Source organism: Talpa occidentalis, unplaced genomic scaffold (genome assembly GCF_014898055.3).
Source record: "Talpa occidentalis isolate TD23 unplaced genomic scaffold, MPIMG_talOcc4v2.1 talOcc4.17, whole genome shotgun sequence".
Taxonomy (NCBI): Eukaryota; Metazoa; Chordata; class Mammalia; order Eulipotyphla; family Talpidae; genus Talpa; species Talpa occidentalis.
The window spans coordinates 50938681-50954133 of record NW_023601754.1 but is presented as its reverse complement, the minus strand read 5'-3'; the positions used below and the strand labels follow the sequence as shown (position 1 = coordinate 50954133).

The following is a 15453-nucleotide window of genomic DNA, read 5'->3' as shown; positions in this document are numbered from 1 at the left end:
AAGATACCGCAGAGCATGGCATTAGCCTTTCCGAAGTTTCAGTATGTTCATAAATTCATGCATCAGTCGCCCTGCTCTACATCCGGGATATTTCACTCCACAAGCCCCCTCTAGCAGTTACACCCTCCCCCCCGCCCTCCCTCCCTCCCTCCCTCCCCCACCCCCAGGTCTTGGCAACCAGTGATCTGTGAATTTGCCTGGTTTGGACATTCATATAAATGGAAGGTTTTGTGGGTTTTGGCTTCTGTCTTCTTTCACGTAGCATAATGTCTTCCTGGCTCACTGGTGTGATAGCAAATCAGGCTTGGCCCCCTGCAGGCATGAATAACATTCTCTAATACGGATGCACCACAGCTTTTGCTCATCACTCACCAGTTGTAGACACTATTGGCTCCACAAACTTTTCGTTACAGTAAATGGTGCGATGAACACTTCTGTGTTCTGCTGGGTGCTGGTCAGTCCAGGTACACTCACAAGAGGAACAGGCGGAAATGACCTCACATAATGAAGCCAACTATCACACACCCGTAGCCAATACAATACTGACAAAACCCCGAAAACTTCTCCTCGAAGATCAGGAGCAAAACAAAGATGCCCAGTGCAGAAAAAAATAGTTCTCATCAAAAGATGATATGTTAAATAGGCTGATTGTGATCATCATTCAATATATACAACTAATGGATCGTTATTTCGTACACCTGCAGCGTGTATGTTATATGTGAACAGTCACAGCCCGCTCGGCCTTGCAGTGCTGGACCTTTGATGGTCCTGACCACGAGGGGTGACACGAGGCTGTTAGCGGCAGCTAGGGTGGCTGACCAAGCACCAAAGGCAAACTTTAATGATGGTGACAACTAGGAAGAGTCCTGTTAGGCATTCCCAAGGGTTTGGAACCCCATTTGCAACTAGGGACCCCACTTTGTTGGAGTGAACCAAGAGGGCAGGTCAGGCACCTCTGGATTTGGGGGAGTCTGGTGGAAGAGTTACCTGAACCCGGCTGCCTCGGCCGCGGGAGCCGGCAGGCGCAGAAACAGTCTTTCCCTTGGGCTGCACCACTAGTCGGTTGCGGCCTTCGCGCCTCAGAGCCCTTTTATTTAACTGGCAATTCCTGAATCAGGGAATGGACCAATCGGGTGTGAGCGATGAGCTGATTGGTTCAAAATAGTCCAATTAGCTATAGGATTGAAAAATGGTCCAATCAGACTTGCGGGTGGGGCACCCTGAAAGCAGATATAAGCCAGGGTGGGCGGGAACTGAGAGCGGCGCTTTAGAGGAGCAATGACGCCCCGGGTCAGGGGGCTCCAGGCGTTCCGGGTGGAGCGCGCCGTGACGCTGCCTGCGGCTCCTGAGCGCGGGTTCCATCCTGGACGCCAGCGGAGATGGCCATAGGCCGCAGCAGACCTCTCGTGTCTCCCCGCTGCTCCCCTCAGCCGTGGGTTTCCTCAGCCTGCCTGTTCTGCCCCCCACTCTGTCTCTGGTGAGTCCTCTCACCCGCCCCCCCAACTCTGGCCTGCACCCTGGTTCTTGTATGTGTACATAAATATTTAGAAAACAAAAACGGTTCTGTTCTCCGGAGGGAAAGGGGAAGACTCTGCTCCTGGCCTTTGAGAAAAGAGGAAAAACAGCATCCAGCAGCCGCCATGCCCTCCCCTTCCCCCCACCCCCCAAGGAGGAGAAGCCGGGGCTCTGTCACGGACCCGGCCTCTCGGTCCTGCCTCTGATGTTGCCTGAAGGGAACCCCAGAGGCCCCGGGCTTCGCATCTCAGAGACCTATTTGTTGCTGGCATCGCCCAACAACTCACAAAAGGCTGTGACACTGGGCGTCTGAGCGGCCAGTAGTGACCATCACACTGGCCAGGCTGTCCAGAGTCCTGGTGACCGGTCATGACCATCACTGATTCTGTCTGGGTCAGGCAACTGCCATGTGTGGCCACAGCGAGCTGTTTGTCTCCTATTTGTAAAATAAACCCTGTGTGGTTGTTCCTGGAGGCCCCAGTCTCGCAACTGTGCACTGGTGAGACCCACAGACAGTGAATTGTGCTCTGATCTGGCCCTGTCCTTTGTTAGGCTTTAGCCCATAGGCCTCCTGTTGTGTGGCTATTGTACTGCTACAGTCCTAGGTTTTGGTTTTTGGCTTTTTGGGCCTTTTTTTTTTTTTAAAGATTTATTTATGCATACAAGAACTGGGGTACAGGCCAGAGATGGGGGGGCCACGGTGAGAGGATTCACCAGAGACAGAACGGGGAGCAGAACATGCAGATCTACTGAAATCCACTGCTGAGGCGAGCAGCGGGGAGACAGGAGAGGTCTGCTGCGCCCTGTGGGCAGCTCCCCGGCTGGGGATGGAACTCAGGCTGCGGTGGCTACGGATGCTTCATAGGTTGCATCTTAACCCCTTGTGCCACCAGGGAGGCCCCTTTCGGGCCTTTTTGTCGGCTCTCTGGTCTCAGAGCCCAGGCAGTGGGCAGCCATTCGAGCCTCCATCTAGGCTCCTGCTTTGCTGTCGCTATTTCAGAGGTTTCATTCTTGCCCTAGGGCCTCCCCAGTGGCGCAGCGGGTTGAGCGCAGCACTGTGAAGCTGTCTGCAGCCTGTGCAGTGCTGGTTCGATTCCCGGCTGGCCAGGGAGAAACCCACATGGCGCAGCAGACCTCTCCTGTCCCCCCGCTGCTCCCCTCAGCAGTGGATTTCGGTCAGTCTGCCTGTTCTGTTCACTACTCTGTCTCTGGTGAATCCTCTCACCCTCCCGCACTTCTGGCCTGTACCCCAGCTCTTGTATAAATAAAAATAAATATTTTTTAAAAAATCTCATGCATTAAAAAAAAAAAAATCTTGCCCTAATCCTCCTACCTTAACCTGATACGCCTCACATGTGCAGGCATCACGAACCCACAGTGGTGTTCTGTTTTGTCTATTTGTGTAGTTTTCCCTTTTTTAAGACTTCCCTTATTTTATTTTTTCACAGTGGGGTCTTGGCTTGCAAGGACTCCTGTGGCTGGGCTGGTGCACGGAATAGAAGAACTGTGTCAAGACTCAGGTGTTCATTACCCTATGAACATGACCGGGCAAGACCGTAGTGACCATGGGGAGGTCAGTCCCCCGAGCCAGCCCCAAAGACAGCAGTGCCCATGGGGCATGGGACAGTCCAGTCAAGCATTCCGGGGCAGAATTTCTGGAGGCCAGTGACCTCATACTGGGGCCCCAAGTCAGGACCCCAACATTCTGTCAGGAGCAGAGCTCCTTGGTTCCTCAGCAACCTGGTGCCACGGGGGGCTGACTGTTCCCTTTTGGCCCCATGGTGGCTGCCCGTGGTCCTGCGAGGGACCAGGCCACCCCCGCACTGCCCCTCTTGCTCTTGCTGCTGACAGAGCTTCCCCTCTGCCTCTGCTTGCCCATAGCAGGTGAGTGCAGACCACAGGCAGAGCTTCGTGGGGGCGTCAACCGTGAGTGTCTACTTGCTTGGGGGAGTAAAATGGGGTGGTTACTTCTCACTGCCCCCCGTTTCCTTTTAAGGCCACAAGCAGCCACTGTCACCCATCAACGCAACCCAGGCCCAGCGCCGCTCCAGGGAGACAACCACCACCAAGGCCCAGCTCACTTCCACGGAGACAACCACCACCCGGGCCCAGCTCACCTCCACGGAGACCACCACCTGGGCCCAGCTCACCTCCAGTAACACCCCCACTGAGGCCCAGCTCACCTCCGAGGAGACCACCACCCAGGCCCAGCTCACCTCCGAGGAGACCACCACCCAAGCCCTGCGCCGCTCTGAGGAGACCTGGATTCTTTGGAATGAAAAGACTTTCTCAGGACCCAGAGGTGGGTTGTCCTGCCGGGCAGTCGGGGCTCCCAGATCCACCCCCCCAAGGCGCTTTCCTCCTGTTTCTCAGGAGCAGGACATAAAGCAGCACGGCCGGCAGGCGCGGCCCGTCCCGGGCGCTGTGCTGCGTGGCTGCCTCGCGCTGTGTCTCCTGTGCTGCGCGTCCTGAGCCCCGAGGGAGGCGGCCCTGGCACCACAGAGACGGAGACGACGGACGCCCGGCTGGGCTGCGAGGTCCCCCCAGCGGCCCACCCGGGACCCTGAGAGGCCTCTCTGCGGGAGGGAAGGATGGCTGTGACAGGCCCGCGTGGCCAGGCCCGGGGTGCGCCAGCAGGCCCGGCGGGACGGATTCTTGGGTCCACCCGAAGCCTCTCCTGCTCCCTCCTTCCGTCACCTCCAGCCCCGGCGAGGCCACGGCGCCCCCAGCGGCAGCCAGTAAGTCCTGGGCCTGGCCAGGCCGTGCCCGGGGCAGGGGTGCCCAGGCTGCCAGTCTCCCCGCTGGGCGGCTTTGTGGGCAAAGCCCTCACGGAGGGCCCGACCGGCCCAGCCCCCTCGAGCCCCCCTCGTTCCTGCGTCTACAAGGCAAGTCCCCTGCGCCGGCGCTGGGGGCCGCGGGCCTGGGCGGGCTCACGCCTGGGTCGGCAGGTCGGGTCAGATCCGGGGCCTCCAGCGGCCCCCACGACCCGGGCCTCGCCCCCATGGAAGTCGTGGAGTCCCCCCGGCCCCATCTCCACGCTGACCGGGCGGCCGCCGGGGGAGGGAGGGGCGCGGCCTGCGAGGCGACGGCTCCGCGGGCAGCCAGGTCGGGGCTCGCAGACGCCCCAGGGTGCCCGGGCTGCAGGGGCGAGCGGGCTGCAGACGCCCCAGGGTGCCCGGGCTGCAAGGGCGAGCGGGCTGCGGGCTCCCGGCTCGCGCGGGGAGGGCCGGCCGGGGCTGCGGCGCTGGAGCGGGGCCAGCCCGGGAGGCCGCGTGTCGGGTTCGGCCCCGGGGCAGAGCTCCCGGGACAGCAGACCTGGGCCCACAGGCGCCGCAGCCGCGCGTCCAGGAAGCCTCCTCGCTCCCGCGGCGCGTCCCCCTGGCGCCCACACGCCTCCCGCCCGCGGCCCGGGCCTCCCCTCTCCCTCCGCACGTCGGCTGCGAAGGACATTCGTGCTGACACCAAACACGCCAGCGTCCCCCCCACCCCGGACAAGCGAGACCCCCTCCCCACCAGGCAAGAGCTGCCCCTCTGCTCCCCACACCATGGCCAAGTGCCTCAGGCAGCTTCCAGGCCCTTCTGGCTCCGGGCCCCTCTTTTTTTTAAAGCTGTATTTATCGATGCACACAAGAGCCGGGTGCAGGCCAGAGGGGCGGGGGCGAGAGGGTTCGCCAGAGACAGAGCGGGGAGCAGCACAGGCAGATCGACTGCTGAGGGGAGCAGCGGGGCGACAGGAGAGTCTGCTGCCCCTGTGGGTCGCTCCCTGGCCGGGGAAGGAACGTGCTGCAGAGGCTGCGGACACCTTCCTGGCCCTCCAGGCCCTCCGGGCCTGTCTCTCCTGAGCCTTTAAGTGAAGCTGCAGCCGCAGCGCTGCCCGGCCTTGGTCCTGGCCTCCCAGGGGCCTTCCTGCCGCGAGCCCCGAGCCGGGCTACGTGCTCTTGCGTGGAGACTGTAACCCACCACCCTTTTCTCGGTATTTCATTATGAAAATTTGGGAACAGAAAAGCAGAAGGAATCGCAGAGGCCACATCGACCCCACCCTTAGCCACTTGCCGCTCCCTCGCACGGAGCCAGGCTGACCCCAGAAGGTGTGACCCTTGCGGCCTTTTCAGCTCAGTTCCGACCTTCCCATCCTGTGCCAGCGAAGGGGCAGAAACGAGGGAGGCCACGTCCAGACGGGGGAGCGGCTGCATTCTGTGTGCAGTGTGCTCTTCTGTTCTTTTTTTTTTTTTTTTAATTTAAATATTTTATTGTATATAATTCTTACATCTTTTTTCATCTTTGCACAATGTCTGCATTTTCATTTTGGTTACCGTCCCCATACAATTGCACCCCCCCTTATTTTGACACTAATCCTTCCTTTCCCCGCCCCCCCCCCCGTTCTTATTTTTAATTGCATTTTTTTCATCGAGGTCACGCTGACTTAGACCACCGTGTAGTAAGTGTCACCCCCACCCCATGGGCTTGCCGCCACGGGCCGCTGGGCCTGCCTTCCTCTCGCCCCAGCTCCCCTTCCCCTCTGGCAGGCGCTCCTGGTCCACTTTCACAAACACCACTTTATTATTTGTTTTCTTGATTTCAGCTAACAGGAAGGACATTCCACCTCAGTCCGCCCTCCGTAAGAGCAACGTTTTCATGGGGCGAAGGAGGGGCCTGCACAGGGACTCCTGGATTGAAGGCGCGTGGACCATCTCTGCGTCGGCCTGTGCATCCTCTCGTGGACGGGCCACACTCCTGGGCCGCCAGGGCGCGAGGGCGTGTGCGGCGGTCGCTGTCCTGCAGCCGGGCAGACGGCAGGCCCTGCGGTCTGGAAGGGGCTGCGGCCCAGGACAGGAGGCAGACAAGTGGCGGGGGGACTGGAACCACCTGGTGGTGGGGCCTCGTTTCCTGAATTAAGAATGTGCCCTTTTCAGGGTGGTCCTGAGCCCCGCCCCATTTCCCCGTGGGGTAAATGATGGAGGACATTCATGGAGCACTGCAGCTAAAGAGCTTGACTCCTTTCCTTTCCCTTTTTAGAACTGATTCCGCACAGACCTGCTCTGGTGAAAGTGATCCTCGTCGCCTGTGTGGTCTTCAGCATCGCCCTGGCAGCCGGGCTCACCATTGCCATTGTGATATAGTAAGTGACCCCGGCGACTTACCTGCCGGAGCAGACACAACATCAGCTGGGGTCTCGCTCGGCGGTGGGATGGACGATCCTTCCAGTCACTAAATTATTTTGCTCATGAACTTTCAGACCAGTGCTTTTAAATTTTTTTTAAAGATTTATTTATGCACACAAAAACTGGGGTACAGGCCAGGTGTGTGGGGTGTGAGGGGACTCCCCAGAGACAGAGCGGGGAACAAAACAGGTGGATCCACTGAGATCCACTGCTGAGGGGAGCAGCGGGGAGACAGGAGAGGTCTGCTGCGCCCTGTGGGTCGCTCCCTGGCTGGGGCGCAAACTCGTGCTGCACAGGCTGAGGACGGCTTCCTAGTGCTGAGACTTAACCCCTGCGCCCCCAGGGAGGCCCCAGACCAGCACTTTTTAGAACATGGACTATACTCACGTCGGGTGCTGACAGAATGAAAAAACAACAAAACAGTAGAGAATATAACTGAGTCGAAGGGGAAATGCCAGAAAGTATGACATGTAGTGAGGTAAATACTAACTTTTAAGCTTCTCAGACAGACACGGTTGTCAGGCGCTGGCATCTCCCCACATGGTGTTCTCGAGTGAACCTAACACTGCGAACCTGACCAGGGGCCCAAGTGATGGCTCTCATTTTCGTTAGATATTGTTATGTCCATGGGACACCCTGGTGGCACAAGGGGTTAAGTCTCAGCACTATCAAGCTATCACCAGCCACTGCAGCCTGAGTTCGATCCCCAGCCAGGGAGTGACCCACAGGGCGCAGCAGACCTCTCCTGTCTCCCCGCTGCTCCCCTCAGCAGTAGATTTCAGTCTGCCTGTTCTGCTCCCCACTCTCTCTGGTGAGTCCTCTCACCCCCACACCTCTGGCCTGCACTCCAGTTCTCATGTGCATAAATAATAAAAATAAATCTTTAAAAGGAACAAAGTTATTTTTTGTATTGGGTATGGTGTTTTTGGTCGATCCCTCAAGTTTTATACTTCACGTGGGTGCCTCAGCCGCCCCGGCCCTGGCCCTGGCGCTGATCCACTGAGGGCATCCTCCCTCGTGCGTTTTCTGCCCTCCGCATACTCTGGGATCTGTGACGACTCTGGCTTAGGAGTCTGTTCGTGCCTCCCTTGCCCCCACCCCCACCACGTACTGGTGACTCCTTTTTAGTTAGCAAGTCACACGACGAACAGTGACTTAGGGTGGAAAGTGCACTCCGAAACGCATCTCTGTCATCCCCCAGCCGACTGGCACAAGATGAGGAGAGACAACAACTGGCCCTGCTTTATAAGAACATCAGGATCCCGCTACTGGAGGACGAAGAGGATTACTCGGAGGACGGCAGCCAGGACGAGTCCACCTACCTGCTGCCAGAGAACGAGAAGGAACTGGAAAATTTCATCCATTCAGGTAAGGGCCGGACGAGTTTCTCTTGTTAGATCCAAACTCACAAGAAAGCTGAGCTGGCAATCATGGTTTTCTGTCTGTGTATTAAAAATGTTACTTAAATTAACAGTTTATAACCTTACATAAGCTTTAGGTGTGTACAGCATTACAGTTGAACTCGCTTGTTCCCTTTTCAAAGGCAAAGCTAAGTGGGAGTTGATGGACTTTGGAGTACGAAGATGAATGTTTTCAGCCATACCTACATACATGCACATTTAAAAAAAATTTTTTTTAATGCACACAAGGTCTGGGGTACAGGCCAGAGGTACTGACAGGATTTACTGAGGGGGTGAGAGGATTTCCCGGAGACAGAGCGGGGAGCAGAACAGGCAGATCCTCTGAAATCCACTGCCGAGAGGAGCAGCGGGGAGACAGGAGAGGTCTGCTGTGCCCTGCGGGTCAGCTCCCTGACCGGGGATTGAACTCAGGCCACAGTGGCTGCCAATAGCTTCACAGCACTGAGACTTAACCCCTGCGCCACCAGGGGGCCTAGAAATGTACGTTCTTATGAAATCACACCGAGTGGTAAATTCCGTGTGACTGCTCGCTTCCTTTTGCAGGGAAATTTCAAGGAGTGAAAACAAAGTTCAATCAACATACGTTTTCCCATTTCCCATAAGCATACCTAACAGACAGGCAGATGCCCCCCCTCTCCTGACTGCCTCAATCTAACTTGGAATTGGGACCCAGGCCTGTAGAACAGAGGTCATGGTCCCCAGGTCCAAAGCCCTGTCTGACAGAAACTGGCCCGGCCTGCAAGTCCTTGAGGAGACATAGATGTGCCTATAAACTCGATTTTATGGAAGTTCTGAGATTCACACATACCCACCCCCAAAATTCTAAAGCACAAATATGTAGTGTGTTTGATTCAGTGGAAGTCTGTCTCCTCTCGGAGCAGCAGACATGGACGATCAGCAAGAGGCGGAAGAGTTTACCCTCATGGAGGGAGATGGCCCTCATCACACCCTACAGAAGATACTTTTCCGTTATCTTTCCATTATGTTGGTTTATAACTTTTCTATTTTCTACATTTTTTTTTTTGTTAATGGGGCTTTATAACGCTTGAGTACAGGCAGTGGGTAATTTTAAAATTCAGATTTTATCATCCTTCTCGGATAAATAACATCCATTATGCCCCGAGAACTAGTTAGCACCTTTATTTCTCCACCTATCCCCATTTTTTCCTCCATTTCTCGTCATTTATTAGATTCTCAGTAACATTACGTCCACATTTTAGTTATCAGATCGAAAAGGAAAAAATATATAGAAAACAAGAAAAAGAAAGAGGTGAAGACAGCCAGCAAGGACACGCTGGACAACGCCGTGTACAGCCCCTAGGGGGCCGTGGCCACAGCCAGGAAGACGCAGGCGTTTCTGGCCTGGCCTGGAGGAAACAGTGGCCGGGGTGACGGGCAACTGGGGAGATGAATTTGACTTAATCCTGAAGAGCTCTGCACAAGAGCAGGCTGGAGAACACGGGGCATGGGATAAAATAAATCCATGTGACAAAGTAGTTCTCCCTCCTGTTGACTAAAAGCTGCGGAAAGCAAAATCGAATTTATTGGCGAACCTGGAGGGAGGGCTGGACCCGAGCAGCCAGTCAGCTCTGGGAGAGCGGCCCCCTTCCGAGCAGTGCAGCGCTGCCCACACTCTCTGGCCTCAGGGATTTCTGCAGCGTTACAGGGGTAAAGGGCAGCGCTCCTGCCCGCCCGACTGCACGGGCCTGCAGCGCCCAGGTTCTATGTGTATTGAGCAAAACAAGAGGCTGCTGAAACTACTGTTTTAAAGATTTATTTATTCATGCGCACAAGAGCTGGGGCACAGGCCAGAAGTGCAGGGAGTGAGAGGATTCCCCACAGGGTGGGGAGCAGAACAGGCAGATCCACTGAAATCCACCGCTGAGGGGAGCAGCGGGGAGACAGGAGGGGTCTGCTGCGCCCTGTGGGCAGCTCCCTGGCTGGGGACTGAACTCGTGCCGCGGAGGCTGGTGATAGCTTCATTGTGCTGACGCTTCACCCCTCGCGCCACCAGGGAGGCCCGAGGCTGTTGAAACTTAACTCTACTTAGAGCTCTGTCTTCTGGGTGAGTCTTGGCTTCTGTGATTCTCTGGAGTCACTGTTTGCCCAGCGGCTGGTGTGAAGTGGGCAGGGGTAGGGCCAGGGGGCCGGCCCGCTACTGCACCTCAGGCCGGGACCAGCAGAGGGCGCTGTCCCTACGGCTCCTTTAGGGTCACAGGCCTCAGCTCCCAGAGTTGGGCATCCCTATGACTTAACCGGAAAATAGGAAAATCCAACTTTCTAAGTGTGAAAGAGAAATTATGGGGATTTTTTACTTGTTCCTCGCCAGAAATCAAGTGGTTTCTCGGGAGCCGTTTCCTAGCTGGAGCGACGGAACTGCTTTCACTCGGGGTAGATACCCACGGTCCATGCCCGGGGCTGTCTCCACTTTAACATGAGACGGTGATGGTCCCAGTAACTGGCATCAGCCCCAGACACTGCCCTGCCCTGAAGGAGCTGGGAAGGGAGGGCGAGGCCCCTGCAGGTCAGGGCCCCAGCAGGGCCCCTTCGGGTCCCCGGCATTCTCAGGCCCTCCCGGGCTCCACTGTGGTTTGTTTTGTTTGTTTTTTTGGTTTAAAAGGTCGGATTTATTAGGGAAAGGAGCACGCAGGGAGGAGCCAGGGAGGAGCCCGCAGTCACAGGTGGGCACCGCGGCCGCTCTGCGTGGCAAACCAGAAAGGGCTGTGAAAAGAAAGTGCACTTTTGACTTTCTCATTTTGAAAATTAACAGCGAAATAGACAAAGATATCTACATGTAAGCCATGCCACGGGACTGCTAAACAGCATCCATCGGGGCTGAGCCGTGCTGGGAGGACACCCAGGTTCAGATCTGCCGGCCCTGAGAGCGTCGGAGGGCTTCTGGGCTTCACAGGCTGACACCCCGTGTCACCCGGCTCCCTCGGGGCTGGGGGCACAGCACTGACAGCTGCGCGCGGCCCCTGTAAGAGGCTGGTGTGTGTGTGTGTGTGTGAATGACTGGGTGTATGTGTGTGTGTGTGTGTCCTCCAGGAAGCACAGGAACCACAGGGGTGAGCGGGCCGTTGACAGGCTCTTCTTCACTCAGCCAGTCAGGCTCCTGGAAGCCTCTCAGGTTTGGCAGGTGTCCTCAGTGCTGCTGGGTCAGCAGCTCCTGCAGGGGAGGCCTGGCTGCAGGGGAAGTGCAGGGCCCTGCCAGGCCTGTAAAGGGCCGTCCCCCTTCCTGGCCCCGGGCTTGGGCAGGTGTTGACCGGGCCTAGGTGGTGGCCCCTGTGGTCTGGGCAGCGCTGTGGCCCTGCCAGCCCCTTCCCATCCGGCCCGGCCCGGAGCCGAGTGCTGTCTGGTCCCAGGAGACCCCGGCCCTAGCCGTGCTGTCAGGGGGCAGAATGAGGGGGCCCCAGGGCCCCCAAGCCCACCTGCTCTAAATGGGTTCAGCATCTGCCACATGAAGACAAACGCTCTCGGTGCAGAAGCTCTTTAATGAACAGAACTTTAACAGTGAGTGTGCAACGCAGAGAAGGGGAGGGACAGTCACAGTGGTTTCCAAGGAAGCACCCAGAGCGCCCCCCCTACCCCGCAACCCGGCAAATGCCCAGCCCAATAGGGCTGGCCCAGCGCAAGGCCACTGAGGCCTGAACTCTTGCCGCCCGTCTAAGGCACCTTCTGGTGCGACCCGCAGGGAAGGGACAGAAGGGGATAGGTGAGTCTGCAAGCAAAGGAGCAAACACCCCGGATAAAGGCCGCCACTGTTACCTCCCACGGTCTCTCACGCACAGCTGTCTCCTCCAAGGGTGTCCTCCCATGCTCCCCAAGTCCCTGGTGCAGGTTCAAGGCCAGGACGCCAGCGTAGCTTCTTCACGTCTCTGCTCCACGGGCCTCCTCCAGGTCGTCCTGCCGCCTAAGTGCTTTCTCCCACCTTTTCCAGCTGCTCCTCACTGCTCAGCTCCACCCCTGACAGGTGGAGCAGGGGACCTAGATCCGTCCCTTTCGTGGAGATCAGGTACAGGGCCCCCACGGCGCCTCCCAGGGTGATGGCATGAATCCTCGGCTGGCGAGGGAGCTACTAGGCCCCTGACATTGCAGGAGCGTAGAACTTCAGCGATAAGACTCCCCACGTTCCCTGCACGCGTGACCAGATCTGAGTCCTCTGATGCAGACGGGGTGCTGAGTGACGGCTGAAAGACGGCCCCCAAGAACCTTCTCTAGTGGGACTTCTCATGCACACGAAGTGCGGAAGTCTGGCTAAAAGTTTTCCCACACTCACTACACTTGTAGGGCCTTTCTCCAGTGTGAACTCGCCAGTGTCGAATGAGGGCTGATCTATGGGTGTAAGATTTCCCACACTCACCGCACTGAAAAGGCCTCTCTCCTGTGTGAACTCTCTGATGAGAATGGAGCCCAGAGCTACAGATAAAAGCCTTCCCACAGTCACCACACTTGTAAGGCCTTTCTCCGGTGTGAATTCTCTTGTGTCGAATGAACGTTGATCTCTGGGTGTAAGTTTTCCCACATTCACCACACTCAAAAGGCCTTTCTCCTGTGTGAACTCGCTGGTGCGCATGGAGCCCAGAGCTACAGGTGAAAGATTTCCCACACTCACTGCACTTGTAAGCCCTGTCTCCAGTGTGAAGTCTCTGGTGTTTAGAAAGGGAAGACTTATCGCTGAACGATTTCCCACACTGGGGGCAACCGTAAGGCCTTTCCCCTGTGTGAACTCTTTGGTGTTTATAAAATGAAGAACTGTCCCTAAAGAATTTGCCACATTCACCGCAGCCGAAAGGTCTTTCTCCCGTGTGAATTCTCCGATGATACAGGAGGCCCGAGCTACGTGTAAAAGATTTCCCGCAGTCACTACACTCGTGAGACATTTCTCCTGTGTGAAGTTTCTGGTGTTGCGAAAGGGAGTATTTATGGATAAATAGTTTTCCACATTCGGTACAATCATAAGGCCGATCTCTAGTGTGACGGGTCCGGTGTTTATTGAACTGGGATTTGTCCCTAAAAGATTTCCCACAGTCGCCACAGTCGTAAGGCTTTTCTCCAGTGTGAACTCTCTGGTGATCACGAAGTTTGGAGCTGGAGGCGAAAGATTTCCCGCACTCGCTGCACTCGTACGGTCTCTCCCCCGTGTGAACTCGCTGGTGTATCAGAAGGTGGCCGCCTCGTTTAAAGGACTTCCCGCATTCACCGCAGTCGTAAGGCCTCTCTCCAGTGTGAACTCTCTGGTGATAACGCAGTTTGGAGCTAGAGGCGAAAGATTTCCCGCACTCCCTGCACTCATAAGGCCTTTCCCCCGTGTGAGCCCTCTGGTGTATGATGAGTTCGTTTCTCCGGGTAAAGGACTTTGCACACTCACTGCACTGATAGGGCCTTTCTCCGGTGTGAACTCGCCTATGGCGATTGAGTGTCGATCTCTGGGTGAAAGATTTCCCGCACTCGCTGCACTCGAAAGGCCTTTCTCCCGTGTGAACGCGCCAGTGTTCAGTGAGGGATGAGCTCTGGGTGAAACATTTCCCACACTCGCTGCACTCGTAAGGCCTGTCTCCCGTGTGACTTCTCTGATGCGTCAGCAGCGCGGAGCCACAGGTGAAGGATTTCCCACACTCGCTGCACTCGTATGTCCTTTCCCCAGAGTGAAGCCTCTGGTGGGAGAGGCAAGGGTTGCGGCTAAGACACGTCCCACAGTCCGCGCACGCGCGCTTCTGTGCAGCACGGACCCTGCGGTGCCCACTGAGCTGGGCACGACCGCTGAAGGGTTTCTCACATTCCCTGCGCGCGGGAGGTCTTTCTCCGGCGGTGATTCTTTCATGACGCTGGAGACGAGAGGCAGATTTTAAAGCTGCTCCACAATCCCTGCACTCGGAAGACCTTTTCCCAGCGTGCGCGACCGCATGTCGGGTGAGGGAAGACTGACGGCGAAAGGTCTTGCCGCACTCGCTGCACGCATAAGGCCTCGCGGCCGCGTGGCCTCTCCGGTGGAGGAGGAGCCCTGCGCTACTGGGAAACGATCTCCCACACTTGCTGCACGTAAAGGGCCTTTCTCCTCGGTGTACTCTCTGGTGCAGCGGAAGGACTGACCTATTGGCAAAAGTCTTGCCACACCGATTGCATTCGTAAGGTCTTCTCCCACCGTGAATTCTCCAGTGTAGAAACAAGTAACATTTTCGTCCGAATGACCTGCCACAGCGTGTGCACGCGTAACGTCTGCCTCCGGCAAGAGCGGCCCACTGGAGAACCAGCGTGGACCTGTGGCTGGCAGATCGTGCACATTCACCGCACAAGTAATTCTCTCCGCCATGACCTCTCCAGGGATTAACGAAGACAAATCTCGGGTTAAAGGCCTTCCCACATTGGCTGCACTTGGGGTGCCTCCTCCCTGAGCGGGTTCTCCGGTGCTGACTAAGGGTTGGGGTCTGCTGAAAAGATCCGTCACAGCCCCCGAGCACAGCTTCATCAGCGTGCGCTCTCTGGTGAGTGACAAACGAGAACTTATGTCGGAATGTTTCCCCACACTCGCGGCACACAAAATACTGTTGCCTCACGTGGGCACCCCGGTCCTGAGCAAGTGTGTCGGGGGGAACAAGGGTTTTTTTGTGTTCCCCCCAGATGCAATGCCCATCTGTTCTTTGGACAGTCACCCCACATTCAGAAATTTTGCTTGGCCTTCCCCCAGTGTGAGTGGCCTGTTGCTGCACATGTCCCGAGGAGGCTAAGAAGCTGTTCCCAACCTCCCTGCAGGTAGCCGGCTCCTGCGACTCGTGGCTACCACAGCTCTTCACGAGCAAGGGCCTGTCCACATGGCTTCTGGAGGGTTTCTCTCCTATGTGCCGTCTCTGGTGCTTTTGGAGGGTGGCCCTGAAAGGAAAGTGTTCCGCACAAGCGCCACACCTCAACAGCTTCAAGCTCAGTTGTGTTCCCCCCTCCGCAGTCAAATGGGAAATGCCTCTCCACACCGGACCACACATCTCACAGGGGTGGGTCTTCTGGGAAGGAGGAGCTGCCTGGGGAGTGCGGGGCCGGGACTCGCCCGCAGAAACGCTCTGCTCCAAGGGTGGCTCCTCAGCCTCTGCGCCACAGCAGCAACCTGAGCACAAAGAAACCCTCGTGAAGCCCACGGTGCCTTTACAGGGAGCAGGAAACACCATCACAAATGTGCATCCGCCACGTCTAGCAAATGCTTCTGAGATGCTTTTCCAGACCAGGGAGATTGGCTCTGGCTGAGGAAATAATAATGCGGTGCATGACTGGGTCCCCAAGGTCACAGAGCGGTGGGCCCTTAGCAGGAGGAGGAGGGAACGATGACGCAGTGAGGAACGCAGGATCTAAACCTCCTTCCCGGC

The 15453-nt window shown here is 56.8% G+C and overlaps 2 protein-coding genes across 6 annotated transcripts in view; one reads left to right on the top strand and one right to left on the bottom strand.

Moving 5' to 3' along the window:
- Window positions 1–3219: 3219 nt before the first annotated feature.
- CUNH19orf18 (chromosome unknown C19orf18 homolog) overlaps window positions 3220–15453 on the top strand; it is a 14184-nt gene continuing 1950 nt past the window's right edge. The window contains exons 1-6 of one of the 2 annotated variants that reach the window (XM_037517297.2): window positions 3220–3399; window positions 3512–3817; window positions 6098–6193; window positions 6532–6634; window positions 7879–8045; window positions 9319–9633. In XM_037517297.2, the coding sequence (XP_037373194.1) occupies window positions 3294–3399; window positions 3512–3817; window positions 6098–6193; window positions 6532–6634; window positions 7879–8045; window positions 9319–9419 (879 nt within the window). In that variant the 5' untranslated portion in view covers window positions 3220–3293 and the 3' untranslated portion in view covers window positions 9420–9633. Of the gene's footprint in view, window positions 3400–3511; window positions 3818–6097; window positions 6194–6531; window positions 6635–7878; window positions 8046–9318; window positions 9634–15453 lie in introns of those variants that run through there. The other variant, XM_037517298.2, reaches the window with a different exon arrangement.
- Window positions 8126–15453, bottom strand: part of LOC119249795 (zinc finger protein 271-like) — a 24274-nt gene continuing 16946 nt past the window's right edge. For all 4 annotated transcript variants that reach the window (XM_037517280.2, XM_037517277.2, XM_037517279.2 and 1 more), the window contains exon 3: window positions 8126–15197. In XM_037517280.2, the coding sequence (XP_037373177.1) occupies window positions 12316–15197 (2882 nt within the window). In that variant the 3' untranslated portion in view covers window positions 8126–12315. The remainder of the gene's footprint in view (window positions 15198–15453) is intronic.